This window comes from Chenopodium album, chromosome 9, assembly GCF_948465745.1.
Source record: "Chenopodium album chromosome 9, dcCheAlbu1.1, whole genome shotgun sequence".
In the NCBI taxonomy this organism is placed as follows: domain Eukaryota; kingdom Viridiplantae; phylum Streptophyta; class Magnoliopsida; order Caryophyllales; family Amaranthaceae; genus Chenopodium; species Chenopodium album.
Window position 1 is genome coordinate 13134840 of NC_137842.1, and position 24181 is coordinate 13159020.

Genomic DNA, 24181 nt, shown 5'->3' on the forward strand with positions numbered 1-24181 from the left:
ATCAATCACGAAAAGACTTGAGCATTCCGATTGGTGAATGGGATTTTATTAAAATCAACTCCTTGAAATTAATTATATCCTTTACAACCAATCTAGCTATGTATGCATATACATTTCCACATTTGTTAGTTTTCTCCTTGAAAACTTATTTGCAATCGATGGGTCTTTCACCTTTCATGCAAATTAATCAAGTTTCAAACATGATTTTCAAACATGGAGTCTATTTCGGATTTTCATGGCTTTTAACCATTATTCGGAATTTGGATTTGTCGTAGCTATCTTACAAGGCATTATTCCTTTACTATCTAATAGTAAATAGTATGCTTGTAAGTCTTAGGTTTGTTTCTAACTTAATAGAAAATTTATAGGATTCAATCCAAGCCTTTGGTGAATTCTATACCTATACGGGGCATCAAACACTAAGTTTTAAGGCGCTTTCAAAGCCCTTTTATTATGTTGATCTTACTCCAACATCTTTAATGTTTTGTGAGTAATGAATTCTCTTTTAAGGCACTTGTAAAGTCCTTTTGAGTATTCTTGATCAAGCATTATCACGAAGTCCTTTAAGGTCTTCCGAGATTCTCAGTTCTAGTTTGTTGCTAAGATCGATGGTCATCGAGTTCATTTTCCTCCCACTTGTCGTTTTGGAAACGTGTTACTTTCCAGAAAGACACTACTTAGAGAAACAAACAATTTTTTTGTTCTCAATTGGGATGTGGAGGTAATACCCGTAGTCTCACTTGAATGCTTACAAAGAGACATGTATATTGTCTTTGGGTAAAAGTTCATTGTGAAACAAACAGTTAGCTCCTACTTGAGCTATCTTAGTCTTTATTGATCCATTCAGCTCCCACTGAGTCACTTTGCTCCCACTGAGCTAGTGAACTCCCACTGAGACTAAGAGCCTTAGACATATACTTGAAAAGACTTTTAGAAGTTATTTCTATCCATAACTGAATATGGCGTCCTTTCTTAGCTTCGACACATTGTTTAGTGTAACATTAGTCATTTGTGCAAATCTTTAAGAACTTTATAGGAAAGGTTGTGAACCATCATTGTTCGAGTCATTTTCAAATGACACCGAGGTCTCCATGAAGACACACTATGTTCTTTGTGGAGTTATTTATGAAACTTTCCATTCATAACTTTGAGATAGTCACGCTTGGCTCAAGCAAACATCGCTCGATCTAATCTAGACGTTTTGATATCTTGCCAAGTCGATTTTGTACTTCACCGAACTCTTGAGCTACTCAAGTCAAGTTTGTTCACATGAATATAGCCATATCCTTTCAAATTCTTTGTGAAACGTTGAAGTAATTGAATCCTTTTTAGCCTTCGGAGTCAATTGTCTATACCAAGAACAATAGCTCTCTGCTTTGTCGGTTTCAACAAGTAAGACTTTCTTGTCTTAGAACGATTCCAATTCAAGCAACTATCAAGAGCCTATCTAATAGAGCCTTGAGTACGTTCTTGTCGATGTGACATTGCTAAAGATGTTTGGAACGCAAATCAAGCCCATGACTTGAACTTAGTGAGTTTATCATGTTAGAGAAATGTTTGTTTATAATCAAGCATTCTTAACTCAACGCTTGGATAACCATCCCATTCAAATAAATCTCGCAACTATTGCTCATTACTTTGAATGTGAGTCTTTCCGTGTGTAAACGGATCAGTTGCTGATTATGGAACATAATAACCATTACTTGTTCCAGCCTTTGGCTTAAAAGGTCTTTAAACAAAACATACGACCTTACAACTGATGTAGCTCTTCTTGCTTCATTCTAAGCTTGTAAGTCGATAACTTAGCTTAACTTCAATAGTTTGAGGTCACTATCATAGTGGAACACTCAAGCAGTATCCGATACTTGTGAAGATTATGAATTGCTAAGTAAAAATACAATAACATGAACTCATGAGTTGAAATGAAATCTAATTCCTTTTCTTCGTTCCTTCTTTCCTATATTTCTTATCATACAATATCTCATAATCTTACTTTAAGAATCATTTCTTTAAGTACCTTGACTCTTATACTTTGTTAGGCATAATCAAGCATCTAGTGCGCCGTTAAACAAAGTTCCATCTTTTCCATTAATTCTTACTCGAATTAATACATCAATGAGTCCTACTCAATTGAGATGCGAAAAGATACGTTGGTTGTCAAACATTGACAATCTTGAGTTTGCAACTCAATACCTCATGTTTTATCAAAACTACCTAGTATTTTGAATACATGATGTCCAACCGTCCTTTCGGACTTAATTATAAAAGTCATTTATGAGAATTGTATTTTAGAAATGCTTTTCCTTTCTTTGAGAACTATTCTCAAGGATTTCCTTTACCAATCATGGAAACAATATTATTTCATTTAGAATACTATAAATATAAGTGCTAAGTATAACCATTTATCAAGAACATAATAAGTTTGAAATTTAATAGCATTCATGCAAACTTCAATCTTATTAAGCGTCTTATTTACGCATAATAATTGTCCCTATTTGACGAAAATAAGGCGGTTCCAAGATCCGAAGAAACAAAAAGTGGTTAAGCATGCTTTGGCTTGTCTTAAACACTCAATCTTCTAGGGTAAGCATTGCCTTGCTAATTGCTCTAAGCCACTCTTGGTTAGACAATCGTCGCATCTAATGCATCTTTGACGATGTATCTCTTTTGCCACGGTATGTGAGGACTCCTCACTCATACCGATGAGTTAAACCAAAACCAACGTGCACACCCGGTGTGCCTTACGCGCCTTGGAGAAGTGATGGCACCTCGCTTTGGCGTAGCCTACCATCATCCTCGTCCGGTCAATAAGTGTCGTTTTGGAAAGGCAAGTTTGACTCAATATTATTAGGGACCTAGGATTTCTATGTTGGTTGATTTAAGTGAACTTAACTAATCATCGCAACATCAAGAAAACCTAAACATGCATCTAACGAATAATTCACATATATATAAGCATAAAATATAAATCGAAATTATAGATGCATATTGGCAACTAGCATGACCCCTTGAATTCTTCAAATCTTCAAAAGGTCTTCATTTGCAATTCAAGGCTTTGTCTTCCCAGATACGCCGTCTTCAAGACTTAACCAAACTATGCAAAAACTAGTGTCTACAACTAGGAATAATCTAAATATTAAAGTACAAAAATACTTAACGGTGCGTAGACCGTATTTAGATTTACAAAAATACATAACGGCACGTAGTCCATATTTTCTATCCTAGTCGGGTCCCACTAGTTGCCATTTCATAAAACCTGTGAGAGAGAATATATATATTCCATTCATCCATTCACTATTTGTGAATGGCCCATGCAATTTACAAATTTAAAACAAGTAAAATACATTTAAACAACGTGCGCACTAGTAACTAATCTAGGTGGTTAATCCGATTAACACGCCTAATTAAAACTAGTCAAAGTTGTTTAGCCGATTATGTAATTGACGTCATTAATTGAAGCTCCCACTAAATTCCGCATTTCCTTAATTAATCTAATTAATTAAGTCGGTAGCACCCAAACTTGTCAAAATAAAATTTTGCCAATGCCGCTCAAAACCGAGGCCTAGCCTCCCAAAATTTTAATTAAAATAAACAAAATTAATTAAAATAAGTAAAACGGCAAAATAATTAACATCAAGCCTTACTACGGCTAGTCACCTCACCGCACCAAGCATACGCACATGCCAAAAACACGAACACACGACCCACGGCACACGGCCGCGAGCTGCTGCCACGGCACAGTCGCGCGTGGCTGCTGCAGCCCGCGTGCTGCTGCCGCGTGTGTGCTGCTGCGGTGCGTGGCTGTTGTCGCGCGTGTGGTCGCAAGCAAGGCGGCGCTGCCACCTTGGCAACCACATATAGGCTGCTATGCAGCCCGGCTCGCCAAGGTGATGCATTGCCTCGTTTTGCGTGCCACGGCCTCGGGATTTGATCCCTTTTCGCGAGACAACATTAATTAATTCTAAATTAATTTTAGAACTAATTTAGAGAGCAAAATAAAATTTTAAACAAGTCTAACTTAATAAAATTTTCAAAGTGCAAATAACCAAAATAATTCCAAGAACCATTCTTAATTAAATTGGTTTAGCTTGGTGCAGCATAAAATTGAGGCAATTTCTCACTTTCAATTTAATCAATTTAAATTAAACTTGAGAATTTGACAAAGTAAAGGAAAATTGGAAAAATATGAACTTTAATGTTCAAATGAAAATTCCAACATCTAAATTTTGTGAATCCTTGAAAATTATATCTTCCACCATGAAGATAACCAAATTTCTATCACAAAAATCGAAACTTTAAGTTTCCAATCAACTCAAAATGATTAAAACATCAAAGTTTAACACAAAATAACATGGAATTCAGTGGTTTTTAAAGTTTCAATCACTTATCACAAATAAAGATTGAATCTTTAACACTTAGGAAGCCTCAAAAATAACACTTTCACACTAAAAAGCAATTAGTTTGCAATTATGTGAAAATAAATCAACCTTTAAGCATCAAATACTACCAAGTAAGTGTGCTTTAAGGGGACATAAAAATGCAGAAAATAATGCAAATAATCAACCATATAATCAACAATTTATGCCATTAATTTCAAGGTTAGAAAAGACTTAAAATTTTTCGTCAAAAACGAAAACCCCCTCGAAAAAGGCATTTCTGGTCAGAATTTGGCTAAAATCACTGATCCCTTGGGGAAAAAAACCTTTCCAGAACACGTTTTCCAACCAAAATTCACTAGTCTTGGGCGAAAATCTGGGTTCTGGGCCAAACTCGACATTAAAAACGGGATTAAAAAAATAAAACCGGGCTACTAATCTAATTAGCAACTTAAACCAGAAAATTAAGCCAAAATAAACCTTGAAAAACATGATTATAAAAATAAACGAGCGGGGCTCCGATACCGCTGTTGGGGTTTGGTAAGTCCGACTCACTGCGGAAACAAACCCCTACCCGAGGAACCACTCGCAATAATTAAAATCATAAAGCATAAATAAATAATCACAAAGAAAAGATAACGAATCTTACCCTCGAAGCGAGCTTCGCCCAAAAACCGGGGCTCTTACTTGAAAGCTACGAGCACGTCAAGCGCCGCGCCTCCGACGGTATCCACCCACAAAAGGCGAACACAACTTTAAGGTCCGCTACCTTGGGGTTAGCAAGGTCCGACCAAAACCCGAGTGTTATATGAGTTTAAGAGTTTTCCCAAAAATTATGGAATGCTCTTTTTAACTCCCACTCAAGCAAAGAATTCTCAAGCCATGCCATGACTATTTATAAGGAAGTATGCCTTGTGAATTTCACTCATCTTTCAATGTGGGACTTTTCACAAAAAGATCCTACATGGAAAGATTGGTCAATTCAACCCTTAGTTAAATAAACAAAGGAACAAGTAACAAGTGTCACATGGTTAGGTGTGGACCACTTTCTCACTTGGTCCCCAAGGCATTTCACATGCAATGTGAACTAACCATGTGTCACCCAACCTTGAGCCCCAAGTTGGGTTCGGTTGGCCCATTTTATTTTGGCCCGTGTCCATGACCCATCAACCCGGGTCCACGACCATTGCCACATGTGTCGCCACCGTGGCGCGCCGCCACCATGGCGCTGCCACGTGGCACGCTACCAACGTGGCACGCTGCCACTTGGTGGCTGCCAATGTGGCGGCTGCCAACGTGGCTGCTGCCACTTGGCGGCTGCCAACGTGGCTGCCACGTGTGCTGCCACATGGCGTTTTGCCATGTGTGCTGCCACGTGGCATGCTCCTATTGGGCATGCATTCCTAGCCTTTTGCGTGGCTAGGATTTTACTTGTTACTTGATGCATTTTCCCGTCTCGCCAAATCCTAAATTTTGGCTCGACATTTGAGATTCTCCGACGCTCGATTTCGACGCTCCAAGCTCGAATTTCCGACGTCTAAATGTTTAACACTCGGGCGACGAATTAATTTCTTCCGACTTAATTCGTCGAGTTGGTTCGCATATATTTGCTTGGGTGTGACCCGAAGGGTTCAGTCAAGATTAAGCTGTAATATTAATTATATTAATATTACTGATCGGAAGCGGCCTCCACCCAGGCATTCCGATCACTTGACCTTACTGAATATATTAGCTTTCTAATAATTCTGAACCCGCTATCAGAATAATACACTTGTTCGAAGGACACCATTCCTTTCAGAAGTGCAACAGGGGGAGGGGGTAGTAATGCAGGGAATGCTGGTGGGAGGGGTTCAACAGGAAGGGGAGGAAGAATAGGAAGGGGGGTACAAGAGGGAGAGGTGGCAGAATTACCCAAGGGGTTGGTGTTTTTATGTCAGCTGATGGAAATGCATACACCAATGTGAGCTACTTCATTTTTGTTGTATTCTTTGTTACCCAATTACATTTTGAAATTGGTCATTAATTTGCTAATTGTTTTTGTTGTTGCAGTCACTTGATGGGAATGGCAGACCTATCTCTTTGACACAAGGAAGCCAAACATCAACCCTTCAGTGATCAAATTAGGCCTGGCTGCAGTGCATGTTATTTAGGTGGTTTTTCATGTGTTGAACAATTTATGGCAAAACTTTGAAAATGTAATTTTTTGATCATGGTGCCTGTAATTTTTGGAACAACTGAACCACTGCAGTAATCAGTATATTTTGGAGACAATGTAATTATGATGACATAATTTAAGCCATGCTTCTTTATTCATATTTCAGTCAATTACATTGTTGTTTTCATTCATCTAAGTACATCCCACTAACTAAAACACTACCCTATTTAATAAACACTTCATTTAAGGTAAAACACTAGGATAGCAAAAAAAACCCAAGAGAAGAATAAAGACATAGAAAAATTCTTCTCATTCCTTGCAGTTTTCATAAGTTCAATCCTCATCTGCCCAAGTTCCATTTTCATCTCTTACAATTCTTCTACTGCATTTTCTTTCTTCATTTGCAATTTCTTTATTTTTTCTTCCATCATACTCTTCTCCAGTTTAAGCTCAGCAATTGCTGTTTCCTTTTCAAATAGTTGAAAGCGCAGGTCATCAACAACAGTATCCCCAGAATTCCACTTGAAATAATCGCAAGTGCTGTCCTACAATAACACACACAAAGTAATTCAATTGCAATTTCCCTTAAATTGAGTAAAAACCCTAACTCAATTAAAATTCCTAAATCAATTGAAAACCCTAAATCAATTGAATACAAAATTAAACAGAGTTAAACATACAGGCCACAATGGACACCCATAAAATTTCATTCCCGAATTAGGTCCGTTTTTCACTGTTCGCAAAATTGCGTCCCTTCCACACTTGCACTTCATCTTTCTCCCATCCCTTGATGTAGAAGACGAACCAGAGCAACCAGAAACTTGTCTAATTCCAGACATTATAAAGCTTTGATTTTTAATTGCAGTGAAATTCAATTTAGGTGAGGTATGAAGATCGTAAAATTGGGGATTAATTGATTGCACAAGAAAGAGAACAGGGATGAATTGATTTATATAGGGTACAAGTAACATAAAGAGCCGTTGAAAAGAAAGGGAAAAAAAGGTAAATAAAAAAAGGGAGGAAAAACAACGGTAAGTGCCACGTAGGACAACAACCTATTGTTGCAGGTTAGTTTACCTGTTTGGACGGATAAAATAGAAGGGGGGCAAAGCTTGAATTATTGCACAATTATCGAAAGGTGGGATTATTAGAATTGAACCGGGCAAAGGTTGGATTATTGTAGTCAAATTTTCCTTTTTTTAAAATTATTTCTCTCCCTCACATTCATTACTTTTCAATAAATTATTACTCCGAAACTCCACCATTTTTTTTTAATACTCAAATTATCCTACTTATCTCTTATTTTATTTAAATCAATTAAATTGACTAAAACTGTATGTCTATCAAAGATTCAAAGTGTAACAATTATTAAAATACGGAGGAAATAGTAAAAAAAAAAACAAATACTTATACGCTCTAAGGGTGGTTTAAAATGTTGACATTGGAAAGTAGCAAAAGGAAAGAGGGTTTGCGGACGTGAAAGAGTAGTTAGAAATGACATAATTTTTGAAAAATAAGCTTTGGGAAACGACAATTTTAACTCCGCGCCCCTTCTACTGTCTCCCCCTACTCACTTCTTTTACTACTTCTCTACAAAGTTCAGTCCTTATCTCACTTACTCTCTCTCATCTTCATTCTTTCTCACTTTTTCTCTGCATTTTTAAGCATTCCTGCATTTTTCTTCAGGTAACTAATTTAATTTTATTTTAGCATTACATTTATTCTTCTTTATTATTTTTTCTATTTATTTTGCTTTTGTTTTTCCTGCTTTTGAGCTTAAAAACAGAGAAAAAAAAAAAACAGGAATTTTAGCTTTTTTAGTGAAGCAGATTAAATGGGTGTTCAAGATTTTTCTGCTTTTTTAATGGGTTTTGTTTATTTAATGATTTTTTGTTTTTGCTTTCTAAAAAAATGTATTTTTGGAATAGTTTAGGGTTTGTATAAAGTGTAATGATGATACCCTTTCAACCGTTAAAGTTAATTTTTTTTCTTCATGTAACTGTTTAAGTAAAAAGTTAATAATCAGGGTCATAATGTGGGTTATTATGTTGGATGGTTACTATTTTAGATGGTTAGAGGCTTAGAGCATTAAGTACATTTGTCTCAGATCCAATCCCGTCTACATCATTGTTATGGTTAATCTCAACTTACTTGATATTTGAAGTGATATATGTGTTGTAAGTTTATCTCTAAAATCTGCTAAGAAAAGGAACTAAACTACAATAAAAATCTGAACAAAGTTGAACTTCCTTTTTGTTCATAAATGATTTGTTTTTTTCCTGATATTCAAACAAAATAGAATTTCATATAATATTTTAATATAGGTAGAGCTGTAGGCCATGAATGAAAATAAAAAATCTGATGTTACAGTATGGTTACATTGACATGTGCCATTGTGCCTTAATTCTCGGCCATAATTCTACCAAATATGGACCTTTATTCCAAATTTACCCTTTTGGTGGGTCCTTTGTTGGCCAATTCATCAAGGGTATTTTTGGAAAATATACCTGAGCAGTTACTGTCACTCTTGCACATTACTATACCTACTCCCTCGTGCTTACAATAATGGTTGCTTTTATAGAACCGTTGGAAAACATTCAATATTTTTGAAAAAAGCAAAAAAAAAAAAAAAAAATTTACTAAGTTCACATTATAATGAATTTATGATAATATTATCAGTTACTCAATTGGTATGTTTCTTGGTGAGTCCATATTAAATTTCATCATTCATTTGCATATGCATTGGATTCTTTTTTTTTTGTTTTGTTTTTTTTTTTTTTTTTTTTTTGTTGGGTTATTATTGATTGATATTGTCTGTGTTTTGTGATTTCTGTGCTTCTGTTTGTGGCAGAATTTGTGGGTCCAAAACAGTATTAATTGTGTGAAGATCTAACACTACTACTACCTCCATTTGCCAATTTACACCTTGTGTTGTGTTTAAGGGGGGAAGTTGAGCTTCATTATGCAGACTGCCAAGGCAAGGTATGGTATCATAATCCTTTTGAGTGTTTTCTTATGCTAAACTCATCGTGTTCGTGTTTCGGGTTTTCGAGTTTAAGTTCGTTGTATATATTACTGAATGTGAAGGTAGTTTAGAGGTTAGCAATGTATATAATGTGAAGGTATGGTATCATAATCCCTTGAGTGTTTTCTTGTGCTCATAACTTATCGTTTTGGAGATTTGGGTTTTCGAGTTTTAGTTCGTTGTATGTATGACTGCTGAATATGAAGTTGGTTTAGTGGTTAGATATATATATAAAATGGTTTACTGGTTGCGCATTGAAACAAGTTTGTAAAGTATTTTGATCTTTGGTTGCGAGTTTCAATTTTTTGAGTGCAAATTCGTTGTGTGTATGACTGAATGTGAAAGTGATTTTAGAGGTTAGAAATGTATAAAATGGTTTACTGACTGCGTATCAAAACAAGTTGTTTGTAAATTGTTTTTATCTTTGGTCGCGAGTGAATATCTTTGGTTGTAATCCAATTTTGCTCTTGTTGAAATTTGAATAGCTATCTTGTTCTCATTTTTGAAATATCTTGCTGATACGTTGTTTTCTTTGTTATGCTATATGATAACTTTTGCCAATTGCTTATTTATTGTGGATATATTTTGGTAGTATATATTTTGGGGAATATTTGATATTATCTTTGATATTGTTTCCTAATTTCTAGTAACCTAATTAAGGTAGCTCTAGGAATTAGCTTTGTATATATATGTTTTTCCCCGATTAATGAAAGGTAAGCCGTAAGTTTATACAATTTCTACATGGTATCAGAGCCTTGATATTTTTTTCTCTGTAAACACCAACAATGGCCATCGGAGATACTCCTCCACCGCCACCTCCAACTTCTACATTATTTCTGCTTTATGGTTTTGATTAGAGTAAGACAGGGGCGGAAACATTTAGTTAAGGTTACTAACAACCATGAAGGTTGATTGGTAGTGGAACAATACTCGGGCTTAACTATATATCCTGTGGCAACCCGAAAAGAAGGGATTCTTTAGAGCCTGTATAATTGTTTTCATACAGTTTCACTAGGGCTGGATGCTTCATTTCATAAAGTTTAACAAATCAATTAGCTTATTGATATCTTTGAATCAGAGTGAGAAGACTATAAGTCTAGTCCAGGGGACAAATTAATAGAAAATGGTCTGAGACGCTGGTTTAATGTGCTATGTTTATCCTTCAGATTATATTACTAACTCCACTATTTTTGAGATTAAGTTGATAAAACACTTTGCACCTTAGTGTCATTTTCACCCTTGATCTAGCGTCCAAATAATTTTACTTCCACTCTCTAATAGTCTAATCCCTATTTGTGTATTTTTGGCATTCATTTTAGAGTTGTTTTGCTAATTTTCTGTGTTTGTCGTTGTCAAAATTTCAGTTTTTCTGTTCCTAATAGAAACTCATAGCCAAGATTGGGATATTTTTTTTCTCCTATTTGTTTTATATTTGTGGTAGTAATGTTGAGTCAATCTTGCACTTTTACATCTTTATTATCAGATCACAATGGTTTTTTTAATGCGTCTATTCTGTACTGTACATGTTTACTTACTATCAATCTTTCTTCTCCTCTCCTTCGAAACAGAGGAAGCCCCAAGGAGTCTAATCAAAAAGTCTCTGCACGACCGGCCAGACAGCTAAAAATAAATCCTGTTGATCCGACCTCCTCATCTCCGTCAAGTAATGCAACTGCAAAGACTCCTAATAGGAGCCCAAAAGTAATTGAGCGTAGATCACCAAGGAGCCCAATTTCTGAGGTACTCTAACTAATTATTCCTCCACTTTAGGTAAAGAAATCACGGTTCTTTTTAATTATTCATTTATCTATCTTCATGCATATACAAAATATTACATGAAAATTATTTTAGAAGTTTTTTTTTTTTTTTTTTTTTTTTTTTTCTCTTTTTTTTTTTTCATTTTTGTAATGGCTCTCCATGCTGCTTCTTTATCATGGTGCAACTTCTTTTTATTTCCTGGTTTTTTTCTGTTCAAATGCTACTTTCCACGCCCGCCCCCAACAACTAACATGGACACACAAGTTGAGTTTTAGCAATTTTTGAATTATTTCTTAACTTTTTTATGTTGCATTCGACGTGCAGAAGAAACGCCCTAGCAAATTGTCAGAATTGGAGTCCCAGATTTCCAAACTCCATGATGATCTAAATAAGGTAAAAGACCAACTGGTTGCTTCTGAAACGGTGAAAAAGGAGGCTCAGGAAGATGCAGAGGAATCAAAAAGGCAGCTAGCTGATGTCTCTTCAAAACTGGAAGAAAATCAGAAGCAACTTTGTCAACTTCTTGCTTCTAAGGAAGAAAATATTGTAGGTCTGCAGAACATTTCAGAGGATAAGGAGCATGAATGGAAATCTCAGATTGAGTCTGTTCGTCAGCAGCACTCTGCGGATTCAGTTGCATTAGCCTCAGCCTTGGAGGAGATTGAGAGGCTCAAGCTGCATCTTGAGAAGGTCACTGAATCTGGTGATGTACAGGTTGAACAAAGTGAAACAGCTGCTGAGCTCCAAAGCTTGAAAGATAACTTGACTGAAACTGTCTCGGTCCTTGAAATCATGAAACAAGAGCTGAAAGACTCTCGAGTATCTGAAGCTCAAGCACAGGATCTAGTCAGGGAAACTTTACTGCAACTAGAAGCAGCTAAGGAGACTGTCAATGCCCTCAGATCAGATGTCAACAGATCCACGGAGGCTTACAATGCAGTTGTTTCTGAATTAGAACAGTCAAAGGCTCGCGTATTCTTTCTTGAAGGTGTTGTCAAAGGTCTTAATGCAGATCTCATGAATCTCAGCAGTGTAAATTCTCTTGAATCCGTTGGTGATCAGATATTGCCAGAGGATGTCAATCAGCTTCAAATAGAACTGCAAGCTGCAAAGTCCGATGTGAGGCAGCTTAAATCTGCATTAGAAGCTGCTGAGATAAGATACAATGATGAACGTTCTCACAGCAGCACGCAGATTGGAAATGTTTCTGATCTCTTAGAGCAGATGAAGATGCAATCTAGGCTAAGAGAGGCTGAGCTGGAAGTGGAGCTGAAAAATGCTAGTGCAAGTATCGAAGAGCTGAAGGCAAACCTAATGGACAAGGAAACTGAATTGCAAGGCATATCAGACGAGAATGATAGCTTGAATCTAAAACTTGAGAAATCTTTGGCATGCCAAAGAGAACAGGAAGTGGAGAATGAGCTGAAAAGACTGAAGGAAGACGTAGCCGATTTAAGGTCAAATTTGATGGATAAGGAGACAGAACTACAGAGCATTTCAGAGGAGAACGAAATACTCAAGTTAGAGATCAGTAAACATGAAATGGACAAGAGTGTTGAAAATGACCAAGTTGCGGCTGAGGTGGATGCCTCCCGAGCTGCTGAACAAGATGCTGTGACAAAGCTTGGGTACATGATGGAAGAAGTAGATAAGAGTAACAGGAAAGCAGCAAGGGTTGTTGAGCAACTAGAGGCAGCTCAGGCCGCAAATTCAGAGATGGAGGCAGAGCTAAGAAGACTTAAAGTGCAGTCTGATCAGTGGAGAAAGGCAGCAGAAGCGGCTGCTTCTATGCTGTCTCCTGGGAGCAATGGGAAATATGTGGAGAGAACCGGATCATTGCCTTTAGATAACAAGTATAGTCCTATCGGGGGAAGACATAGCTCACCATACATGGATGACTATGATGACGATTCCTTCAAGAAGAAAAATGGCAACGTCCTGAAAAAGATCGGAGTTTTGTGGAAGAAGCCACAGAAATGACATGCTGATACAGGCAAGTTTCTTTTTCTTTGATTTTTCGACTTAATATGGTTTGTTTCTTTCGCTTGATATCCATAGAGTTGATTATGTTTCGATGTTCTGCAGCAGTTATGAAGGCGCTTCTTGTTGGAGCAGCCTGATGAGTCTGCAATCTTGTACTTGGTGATCGAAGAGATTTTTGCAGCATTCTGTTATCAGTATATTGGTGCCTGATGAAAAAACTAGTAATGCCATCCAAGAATCCTTTTGTCGATGTATATGTATTAGGACTAGTTGGAAGAAGCAGGTTTTTCTTTTTTCGTTTATTATGCAATCAATCAACTGTATTTTTGGTAAACCGAATTTGTATATCTGGTTTACCAATGATCGACTCCGCTAGCTATTATGACTAATGTGCATGTTAGACCAGTTTTTGGAGAATTGGAGATTCAATTGCATATGCAGTTCCTGGAAAGAATTTTACAACGCCTTTATTTTAAGCTTGCTTTTATAATTTAATCTAAAAAAAAAATTAAAATTTACATTTGATGTTTGAAGAGACTAATTTAATTTAAAATCTTCTAGTTTGGTTACAAATTCTTTCCAATAATAATATTTCTTTAATTATATTTTCTACTCCACCTATTGAAATTCATAAAATATAGCTCTCAAACTATAAACTTTGTATTCGGATTTGTTTGTTAAATATAATATTCAAGTTTATTTAGTAATTTTATCAATGCTGGAGTGTTAAAATTACAACACATGTTCAAGCTACAAGTAATCACTATTGGATTAAAGAGAGTAAAAAACATGTTTTTTGGTAGTCAATCAATTTACTCCACTCCACAAAGAGATTGTGGCCTTCAACATTTGTCTACAAGTGGGTTGTGGAGTAAACTTTTTATATATATTTTATAAGAAAAATCAGCCTACTCCACAAGTAGGTTGTGGCCAACAACGATTGCTTACAAGTGGGTTGTGGAGTATACTTTTTCATGTTCACATACATTCGGCTTTTGACATTCTTCCTACATCTCTTGGATTCTCTTGTAACCTCACACTAAAATGGATGTTTATGGTGATTTAATCACCCTTTGATGTCTAGATTCATCCTCTTAAAACTCCATCTTTGCTTACAAATTTGGCTTTGGTTATTCTTCTTCTTGCATGTACATCATACACAAAATTAGCTAAACACATTTGTTTTTTGGGCATAAGTTTACTTTGACTCCACCTCGTACTCTAAAATGCCTTAGAGTGAAAGTGGTGTGTAACCTTAGGGAACGTACCGGCGATACAATGTGCACCCCAATTGCGTTGGAATTCGTTTTCAAAGTCAATGACGAATCACGCACACTATCTTTCTTTTGATCAAACAATTACATTACTCATTCTAGTATTTATAGCCTTTAAAACACTTATTTTTACAACAATTACTTCAAGTCTATAAGGAGATATGCAGTGCAAAAACAATACTTGTGTTTTTCCAATCTGCATTATCTCTTGGTACTCGGTGAATTAAAATTTTCATCTCATATAGTCAGAATCTTGACAATATATTTTCTGAAATTGTGTTGCCTTGAGTAACAAGAAGTTAAGATTCTCTTGCCGATAAATATTAGATATTCACCACCAGCAATACTAATGACCCAGTAACAGAATAGATTATGTAGTAAACAAATCATTTGAGCTATAATGAACTGTAACAGAATAGATTATGTAGTAAAAAAATCATTTGAGCTATAATGAACTAAGGTTTATACATTAATGACACAATGTGAAGAAAAATATAAAATTGGTCAAAAACTTAAAGACTACATAAAATGGTTTTTAAAATCACATTCATTATACTTGCATACTTTTCTTGGACTCTAGGAAGATAAATCAATCTGCGAAATATGCCGACCTGAAAGAGCCAACCCCAAGAGGCCAAGAGTATGACAAGTTATGGAAACATTGTACTTGAAACTACCTCCCTCAATCAAGGTGCAGAAGTACAACATTTCAGATTTACAAAACTGCGAGTTTCCCTAAACTTTCCACATTGCGATGCCAACCCCATGTTTCCGTTACTTCCAGAGGACATATTGTTAAATGGCAAGTATGTATTCTTCAGCAACCTCAGTTATTTTGCTGGAGTCTCTAATAGGGGGTCTTGTTTACTATATCTCAAGCTTTTAATCCACAAGCAGAAAACAATCCCACTTCAATTTTCAGAAGCCAAACTTTCAGCAGGGTTATTTAGCACAGATGGCAAAACCATCTTCAATGCTTCACAAACTTTGATTATATCAGATTCACCATGACCAGCAGAAACAAATAGTTTTATACCAACAGGTATAGGACATTTATCAAGTGTCGACAACGAATATGTTGTGCTTCTCCAAAAGCTGCATGAAGTATAATTAGCTCAGAATTCTCAAATCTATGCATAAAATAAAATGTTCGGTGGCATGTATACCTCATCAACGATATCTTCAAGCAACTGGATGTCCTTTCTGAAGAGCCTGTGGATTTTGATAGTTGTAGAAAAACAATGGGAGAAATAGGGTCACTTGCAACTACTAAACCTTCAGAATTCGACAAACCTGAAACATAAAGAACTATCATATTAGCACAGCCAAGTAGCCCATGAAGCCTAGATGGCTAGAAGAATTACAAAGATGGAAGACCGAGAAGATAAGTGTTTGGCTATCCTAGTAAATAAATTTTCAACATCGTATCCAAATCCAAACACAACTTCAAATTCTGCCTTATGATTCCAAATTCATATCTAGACTTCCCAAACTGCAGAATATAGGCTAATTTAGAACAGATTTTGCAACTAAGTCAGCCCCATTAGTAAGAAGCTTTAGTAATAAAATCATCCAAAGCACAGAATCGTGTCACAAAGACATCAAAATATCAATGAACAACAAAATTGAAACACTAAAATCTAACCAAAAGGATCAAGTAAAATTTTTTGTAATAATAATTTCAATACTAGAAAGATATTAGATTATATATTGATCAGTTCATCTAATAATCTCCTATTATCTTGTTCTTGGCCTAAATAGTCCAAAATACTTCATATCATGCAGTGCCTTTACTTCATTAAAAAAAATAAATAAGTTATTGCCTTGTTTAGACACTAATCCAAATAGAAATGCTAAAATTCCAAACCTGAAGACGCTTCAAGAATTGAGTCAAATAGCTTGGACCCTAATCCAACATAAATACATATATAGTGCAGGTTGGTGCTATACAAACGGAGTAAACATGGCACAAACAAAATAACCCACGGAACTAAGAAGGTTGTCAACGCGCTTCTACGAGACTAGGGTATACTTCCTCTTTTTTTTTTTTACTCACAACCTTTGTTAAAATATATAAAATTAGTTTTAATGTGTTCAATTGCTTATATCTTTAATACAGTACATATGTAAAAATTAAAAAATAAAAAAAAGCTTTTAAAACAAATCTAACAAGATTCCCCATGAGTATATATTTTATTAAGTATAAATTACAAAATGCAATTATAGTTGAGTATGCGAATAATAAACACTATTGCAACGTTGTGAGTAAATAAAAAAGGAGGAAGTACTATTTAGTATGCATAATGCATACTACTACCCCAAAAAAAAAGTCAATAGATATGTATCATGAATCCTAAGATGTAGTATGGTGAACATTGATAGATACTGACCAAATCACAATGTCAACAATATCTACAGGACCAATTCACATCGGTAAAAGCAGAGCTCATGCACTAACTTTTGCAAGTTTGCAACAGAAAATTCAGAAACATACCAGTCCTTAATTTTGCAACATTTTCCTTCAACTTGCTGATCAGATTAGGATTTTCTTCGAGGACATTGTCCACATCGATAGCAGAGATTGCTGTACTAGCTAGGTATGGAGGCAAAGAAGCAGAAAAAACATAACCAGAGCTGCTTAGGCGCTGCAAGTAAACACCAAATCCAACAAATCGCTTGTCATCAACCAAATCGCATGTTAGCCTTTTGTAATGTAATTTGGAAAAGAGACTAGGACAATGGATCAGCAACAACAAAATGTGGGATAAATTAGGTGGGGGCATATAAATAACAAGATTGTATCTGATTTGTTTTTCTTACTAAGTATTTACCTAAAGATATGTGAGTCTCAGAGTAAATTCATTATGAGGATATGGATATGGAATACAAATCTTGTAAACAACACAAGCTCAGGTTTAATTCAGAATTTTAATACTGGACTTTTTAGCTAAACATTAGTGTTCTTTACAAAATTTGTATTCTATATCCTCCTTGTTGAGCTATATAAAAAAAATTATTGAGTGTTGTCAAGCCATATTAATCACACTTGACAAATGCACAAGTATGCAATAAAGTACAGCTGCACGATACACAGATAGGCCATCCACACAATAGATTATAATGTATCTATAATACCTGGTGATCAATGACACTTGCATTTCCAGTACAGAATCCTCCGCTAATGCATGACCCATTGCAGCTGTTATGATATCGACTTTCTCAACCTGCAAACCATGACACAATGGGTATTATATGGGGATATGAGAAACAATTATAACCTCAATAACGTTGAACATACAGGAACATTGAAGTGCTCTGTGAGGCCTTTTCCAGAACTTCCTTGCACACCAAAAGAGTTGCTCTCATCCATCATAAGGCGGAAACAGTATTCCTCCTTCAATTTAACAATCTCATCTAGAGGAGCAACTTGACCAGAGTTCTGTAAGGTAAAAATAAGGTAATATCAACTTTTTGCTTCATACTATGTTTGTTAAATCAAAGATTTTCAAAAAAAAAAAAGGAAAAAAGAGAGATACCACAAACCCACAATAATAAATTACATCAGTAAGATCAGTTTCCTACTATCCGTAATGGTACCTTTGTGGAGAACCTTTTAGAGTTAAAGAGCAAGCTAAATATTTATGATATATATACCATCTCCACTAAAAAGATTTAAAACTTAAAAAAAAAAAAAAAAAAAAAAAAAGAATCAAATCTAAATAATATTGAGGAAAAGAACATAATGTTCCTGCTGGTACTTTGTTTGTAACAAAGAATCTCCAAAACCTGATTGACTGTGCCTATTCCCCCCTGCCCCTTCAGTCTTAGTGGTTCTAGTCTCAGAACACAAAAGTTTCTAGCATGTGATCACTTAAATCTGGCAGACAAGATTGAATTCAAAACATTCAAATCCTAAATCTTAGAATACAGAAAGCATCAAGCTTTGCAAGTCAATAACGCCATTCTCAAGGTCAAGCATCTATGTCTTTAGGTGTTTTACACTCCTGTCCTAAATTAGTTTTCTTACTTACCTTTATAATCCGTCATAAATTCTTCGCTCAATTCTAAAAATGAAAATGGCCCACTAGTTCATTTAATCCTTCCGTTCTTTTTGTTCTACCAGCTGTACACTTCTGTCCGTTTTTATATGTTCTACACTTTATTCTATTTAAAGCATATCCCTTACCATCTTATCAATCAATCAATCAATCAATCAATCAAAGCCTTAATCCCAAAAGTGGGGTCGGCTAACATGAACCAAATTTGATTATTCCGTGTAGTCATCAACATAAATCTTTCTCCTCCATCCCTTACGATCCAAAACTTCATCCTCACGTAAATCCATGCACTTCATATCCTTCCTCACTCCTTCCAACCAAGTCATCTTTGGTCTCCCTCTTCCTCGTTTAATCCCTCCATGGTCCCACTCTTCCACTCTTCGCACCGGTGCACCCTCGGGTGTCCGTCTTACATGTCCAAACCAACGCAGACGATTTTCCCTTAATTTATCTACAATGCCCGCCACACCTACTTTCTTGCGAATAACCTCATTTCTGATTCTATCTCTTAAAGTGTTTCCACACATCCACCTTAACATGCGCATTTCCGTAACCTCCATCTTTTTAATATGCTCTTTCTTAGAAGCCCAACATTCTGTACCATAGAGCAACACTGGTCTTATGGCAGTCCTGTAGAATTTTCCCTTCAACTTTAAGGGAATGCTGCGGTCGCATAGCACTCCCGTGGCCGCTCTCCATTTAAGCCACCCTGACTTAATCCTGTGGGTCACGTCTTGATCAATGTCACCATTCTTCTGGATGATCGACCCTAGGTACTTAAAACATTCACTCATGGTCAAATCCTTTCCATCCAAACTCACCACTTCATTGCTTGTCCCCCTCTGAGTGCCAAAACGACATACCAAATATTCAGTCTTACTCCGACTTAGCTTAAACCCTCTAGATTCCAACCTTTGCCTCCATTGCTCCAACTTGACATTAACCCCATCCTTAGTCTCATCCACCAAAACGATATCATCTGCGAACAGCATACACCATGGAACCTCATCTTGAATTGGTCTAGTTAATTCGTCTAGAACCGTTGCAAAAAGAAAAGGGCTTAATGCAGACCCTTGATGCAATCCGATTGTAATAGGGAAATCTTTTGTCAACCCTCCGCATGTCCTCACATTTGTTGACACATCCCGATACATATCCTTAACTAGGTCTACATACCTTCGTGGGATACCTTTCTTCAACATTGCCCACCAAAGTATCTCTCTTGGCACCTTGTCATATGCCTTCTCTAAATCAATAAAGACCATATGAAGATCTTTCTTCTTTACCCTATAAAACTCCATCATTTGTCTTATCAAATGGATTGCCTCCATAGTAGATCTCCCAGGCATAAAACCAAATTGGTTATCTGAAATGCTTGTGCATGCCCTCAACCTTTGTTCAATCACCCTTTCCCACAACTTCATAGTATGGCTCATAAGCTTAATTCCTCGATAGTTAGAACAATCTTGAGCGTCTCCTTTGTTTTTATAAACCGGGACCAAGGTGCTCTTCCTCCAATCTTGTGGGATCCTTGTAGCCGTCCATATCTTGTTGAAAAGGTTTGTTAACCAATCAATACCAATCTTACCCAAACACCTCCACACCTCTATCGGTACCCCATCAGGGCCAACCGCCTTCTTAGGTTTCATCTTCCTCAGTGCAATCTCCACCTCTACTCTCCTAATCCTTCGCACATACTCCATGTTGATTTCTTCATCACTCATAGAGGTATCTCCTATCACAACTCCATTACTTCCATTAAATAATTCATCGAAGTACCCCTTCCACCTGTCCTTGATGCCCTCCTCTTGCACTAGGACCATTTGGTTCTTATCTTTGACACACTTCACCATGCCAATATCCTTCCTTGCCTATAATTACAGCTTCTAAGAGGTGGGCAAGACATTAGAGGCACAATTCCAGGGATTCACATTATGCAGCTGAAAGACCAATAAAAATACATACCTGATAAACTGCTTTGATTACAATGTATCGTCGAGTTTTCTTGCGCTTGTTTTCAGTAGTTATTGTCTCTAATGTTCTTTTCAGGGATTCCATATTGTTGTGCTTGAAATGCACAATTTTGCTTCTTGGCAAATGGAGTCCGTTTTGAATACCCCAATGAACACCTTCATCCCTGGAAGAGCAACCATCAGATAGAATGAAAACAGAAAGGCCTATCTACCAGACATAGGGAGGGGGAACACACATAATGATAATTCATTTAATCGACGCTAGGACAAGGGAAAAAAAAAGATCATTCTAAGAATATTTCAAAATGTTCGAGCTAACAATATGAATAATTAGGCAGCATAGTCAGATTGCGAGTGAAACTTGTAATCTTCATAAAAATCTGGTCATTGTCAAAATTATATTTGCAGTGGCTATTTCATTACTTTTTCAGAAGGGAGAGCTATTATTTAACTAAAAACAGGGTGGACTGTGTTCACATAACTAATTTTTAAAAAGACTACAGGCCTTGGGTATGCATTTAGTTATTCTAGAGTAACAGCCAAACAGCGCAGGATTCTTATACTTACACAACAATGACATCGCCTTTTTTACAGAAAGCTGGGATTGTGCTAAACATGGTGGAAAGTCCATATGAGTAAAGTATTGAATCTGGCGTCCCCAAAAACTTTGCAATTCTGGATCACAGTCCAGGTGCACATCTACAATAACAGAGAGGATTAGAAATGATTACATACAATGATACAAAGAATCCAAATATGAATTTCCAACTCATATTTAGCACGGGTCTATTCAACCAAGAGCAATAAATATTTCTCACCAATAGTTCCATAGAAACCACGAGGACCACAAGAACCAACACCATATTTCTCTACCGCGGATGTACAAGAATCCTGTCAAACAAAACAAGTCAGATTCACCAATACAACAAGCAAGTAGAATATAAATAATATGCATAAGATTTTCTCACAAGTAATTTTTCATGTCCAATCATCCCAGATAATTAGCCGATGCAAAATTTACAACTTCCTTGCCATTTATATTGTGTGTGGCCCGGCAGCACTGGATCAAAATGATCATTTATCAATTAATCACTTAGGCCTCAAACATGATAAAGCTCTCAAACATCTTCATAGTGTTTGATTCAAAAGACAAACTAAACCTAAACCAACAGATCCACAAAGAACACCGTAGTAAACCATTTGCTATGGTATACATTGAAGATTCTAAAACTTTATTTTCCATCTCAAACTTTTGCAACAGACATCATCTAATGGCTTGCCAACCAGACAATGGATACTATTATAGCAGAACCAAATCTTGAAAAAATCATCAACTTTACCTCTGTAGTTTAGGAGGTTCATGGCGCATTGCTTTTGTCATAGCTGGAATAAGGGGCTCAGGAGTCCAGTAAACACACAATCCATCTATTTCCTGCCAACATACAAGAATCTTCATGGACTCTGAAGGTACAATGCAACATGCTCAGCACACTTAGGTTGAATAGTAGCTCATATTAACCAAGAGCACACAATTATCGAAGTATCTAACAACCGCAGGTAGTAGTAGATGAGCATCAAGCTATTAAATATGAGAACAAATTTCCCTCACAAAAAACGCTTAATAGTGTGAAATGTCTAGCACATGCCATCAAAAGAAACTTTAATCCCTAAACAACACTCAAGATACAGAACAATATAATGATATAGTTGTGGTCCTTGTTGGATCCAAAACATATCCTTTAATGAAATCTCTCACAAAAGTTCTCTAGCATTCATGAATAGAATTGTGAAGATAACATAATAAAAAGGGGCAGATAATGAAACCTTGCAACGTATGGTAATTATTAATTACCTACCTCCTCTGTCAATGGTTTCTTTGGAGGTGCATAACTCTTTTGAGACAGAAGACAGAGGATGACTACAAAGAGAAGACCTTCAACAAACAGATGACCTTCAAACAAAGCAACAAGAAATGTTTTAGAAATTTACAGGTGAAGTTTGCATATATTAATTTCAATACCTAGTTTCAATAAAGTAACGGTACGGATATGAGAGGATACCCCCAATTTGTACTCCAAAGACAACAGCCCGAGCAAAGGGAGCTTCAAATGCCAGTGTCACCCAATCCACTGCAGTTTGCAGCATGCTTATAATAGTTGTATCCATCTCCTGTAAATAAAACCAATTTACAACCATACGCCGCTTAACTGTTTATTCCAAACAAATGCTTAAAATCATGATGCATTCAATTTAACCAATTCATCTCCAGTTCTAATGCACAATAGCTTAAATTCTCAGTTTCCTTGTTTGGAAATTCTCGGACGTCTCTACTTTTGATTGACTCTTCTCTTTCTATTCTCTCTTAAAGTATACATTCAAGTCCCATACCCAAATGCTGGATACCACTCAACAACAAATTTGACAAGCTTTGACCTAAAAGTTGCAATGAAATTCAATATTTACGAAAATAACTCCCTTTCAACTAGCCTATAAGGCTATAACCAACACACAATTCCAGTCAACTAGGCATATAGTCGAGATACTTTCAAGTAATTATATCCCTAATAACACTCTTTTGCCGTGATCCCTAATAACACTCTTTTAGATGGTTTGAAACCATCAAACCAAGTAATAAACCAAATTGACAACAAAATCAACCATCCATTATCTTATTATACAAATTGCAAATGGAAATTTCAACTTATACCACCCAAAAAACCCAAATTGTTTTTGCCACCCAAAAAAAACGCAAATTTCCTTTTACACCCAATCTTCCTAATGTTTTGTTTTAAACTTTTAACACCACATAAAAAAAGGGAAACAAAATTATTTTATTTCAACACCAAATTCTTCTTTAATGGGTTGTGTGATCTTGATTTTAGACACATTACATAATAAAAATTTGAACTTTAATTGATCTTGATTTCATTATTAAAAGATAGGTAAATAAAAATTGAATTCATCAAAACACAAGATTGGCAATGAAATTAAACCCCTTGTTATAACAAATCATACCCACAAACCCAAAACAATTCTACATACTTTGTATGCAAGCACAAATCAGGTAGTTAGATTTGTTCAACGTCGATATATCAAATCAAAGCTATTAGAAAGTTAGAAATTAAAGCAATTCAATTACACAATTTCAGCATTTATCCTAGTTCTAATTGGAAAATCAATTAATTTACCTGATTGTATGATTGATAATGAAATTGGGCAAGGAGAATGGGAACTAATAGTCCAAACCAACGAACCCAATTGTGAAATTGATATGCGATGATTGGCAAATTAGGAATATATGAAAATGGGCAAATAAGGGTTTTAGTATTTTGGGGGAAAAAATGGAGGGAAGTGATGAATTTTTGCACGTCTTATACTTTTTCATTCAATATCGTTACATCAGGTTCCTGAGGTTATGTTAAAAACGATTATGCAACGGCTCTTAGGATATCATTCAATATCTTTAGCTCTTCCTGGGTTACGTTACGTTACATTACGACGGTAAAAAAAAATACTTTTGCATTAGCCTTTACTTGTTGGAAATGTATTAGTGTCCTTTAAGGGAAACTTTTAATTTAT

At 36.0% G+C, this 24181-nt stretch overlaps 1 protein-coding gene and 1 pseudogene across 5 annotated transcripts; one reads left to right on the forward strand and one right to left on the reverse strand.

Annotated features, from left to right (window-relative positions):
- The first annotated feature begins 8059 nt into the window (after positions 1-8059).
- On the forward strand, positions 8060-13740 carry LOC145558405 (interactor of constitutive active ROPs 3-like). Of its 4 annotated transcripts, none has more exons than XM_081619637.1 (5): positions 8060-8217; positions 9383-9513; positions 11125-11296; positions 11639-13307; positions 13400-13740. In XM_081619637.1, the coding sequence occupies exons 2-4, from the start codon at positions 9494-9496 to the stop codon at positions 13292-13294; spliced, it is 1848 nt and encodes a 615-aa protein (XP_081475763.1). In that variant the 5' UTR covers positions 8060-8217; positions 9383-9493; the 3' UTR covers positions 13295-13307; positions 13400-13740. The 4 variants fall into 4 exon arrangements, with proteins under 4 accessions (XP_081475763.1, XP_081475761.1, XP_081475762.1 ...); XM_081619635.1 differs by lacking the exon at positions 8060-8217 and adding an exon at positions 9103-9233; XM_081619636.1 differs by lacking the exon at positions 8060-8217 and adding an exon at positions 9103-9233 and having other exon boundaries at positions 13403-13740.
- A 1260-nt stretch (positions 13741-15000) lies between these two features.
- Positions 15001-23959, reverse strand: LOC145559576 (long chain base biosynthesis protein 1-like; annotated as a pseudogene). The gene is made up of 13 exons (XR_014092776.1): positions 23791-23959; positions 22663-22771; positions 22459-22553; positions 21943-22034; positions 21571-21662; positions 21421-21493; positions 21170-21301; positions 20595-20766; positions 17870-18010; positions 17707-17795; positions 17066-17216; positions 15738-15864; positions 15001-15666 (listed from the first exon to the last, which is right to left on the reverse strand). The product of XR_014092776.1 is annotated as a long chain base biosynthesis protein 1-like (transcript).
- Between the last annotated feature and the right edge of the window lie 222 nt (positions 23960-24181).

What these genes read in the sequence shown, in the direction of transcription:
- LOC145558405 (XM_081619637.1), top strand. Translation starts at nt 9,494, where the DNA reads ATGCAGACTGCCAAGGCAAG. An exon ending in ATGCAGACTGCCAAGGCAAG is followed by an intron (nt 9,514 to 11,124) that starts GTATGGTATCAT and finishes CCTTCGAAACAG; the next exon opens with AGGAAGCCCCAAGGAGTCTA. An exon ending in CAAGGAGCCCAATTTCTGAG is followed by an intron (nt 11,297 to 11,638) that starts GTACTCTAACTA and finishes TTCGACGTGCAG; the next exon opens with AAGAAACGCCCTAGCAAATT.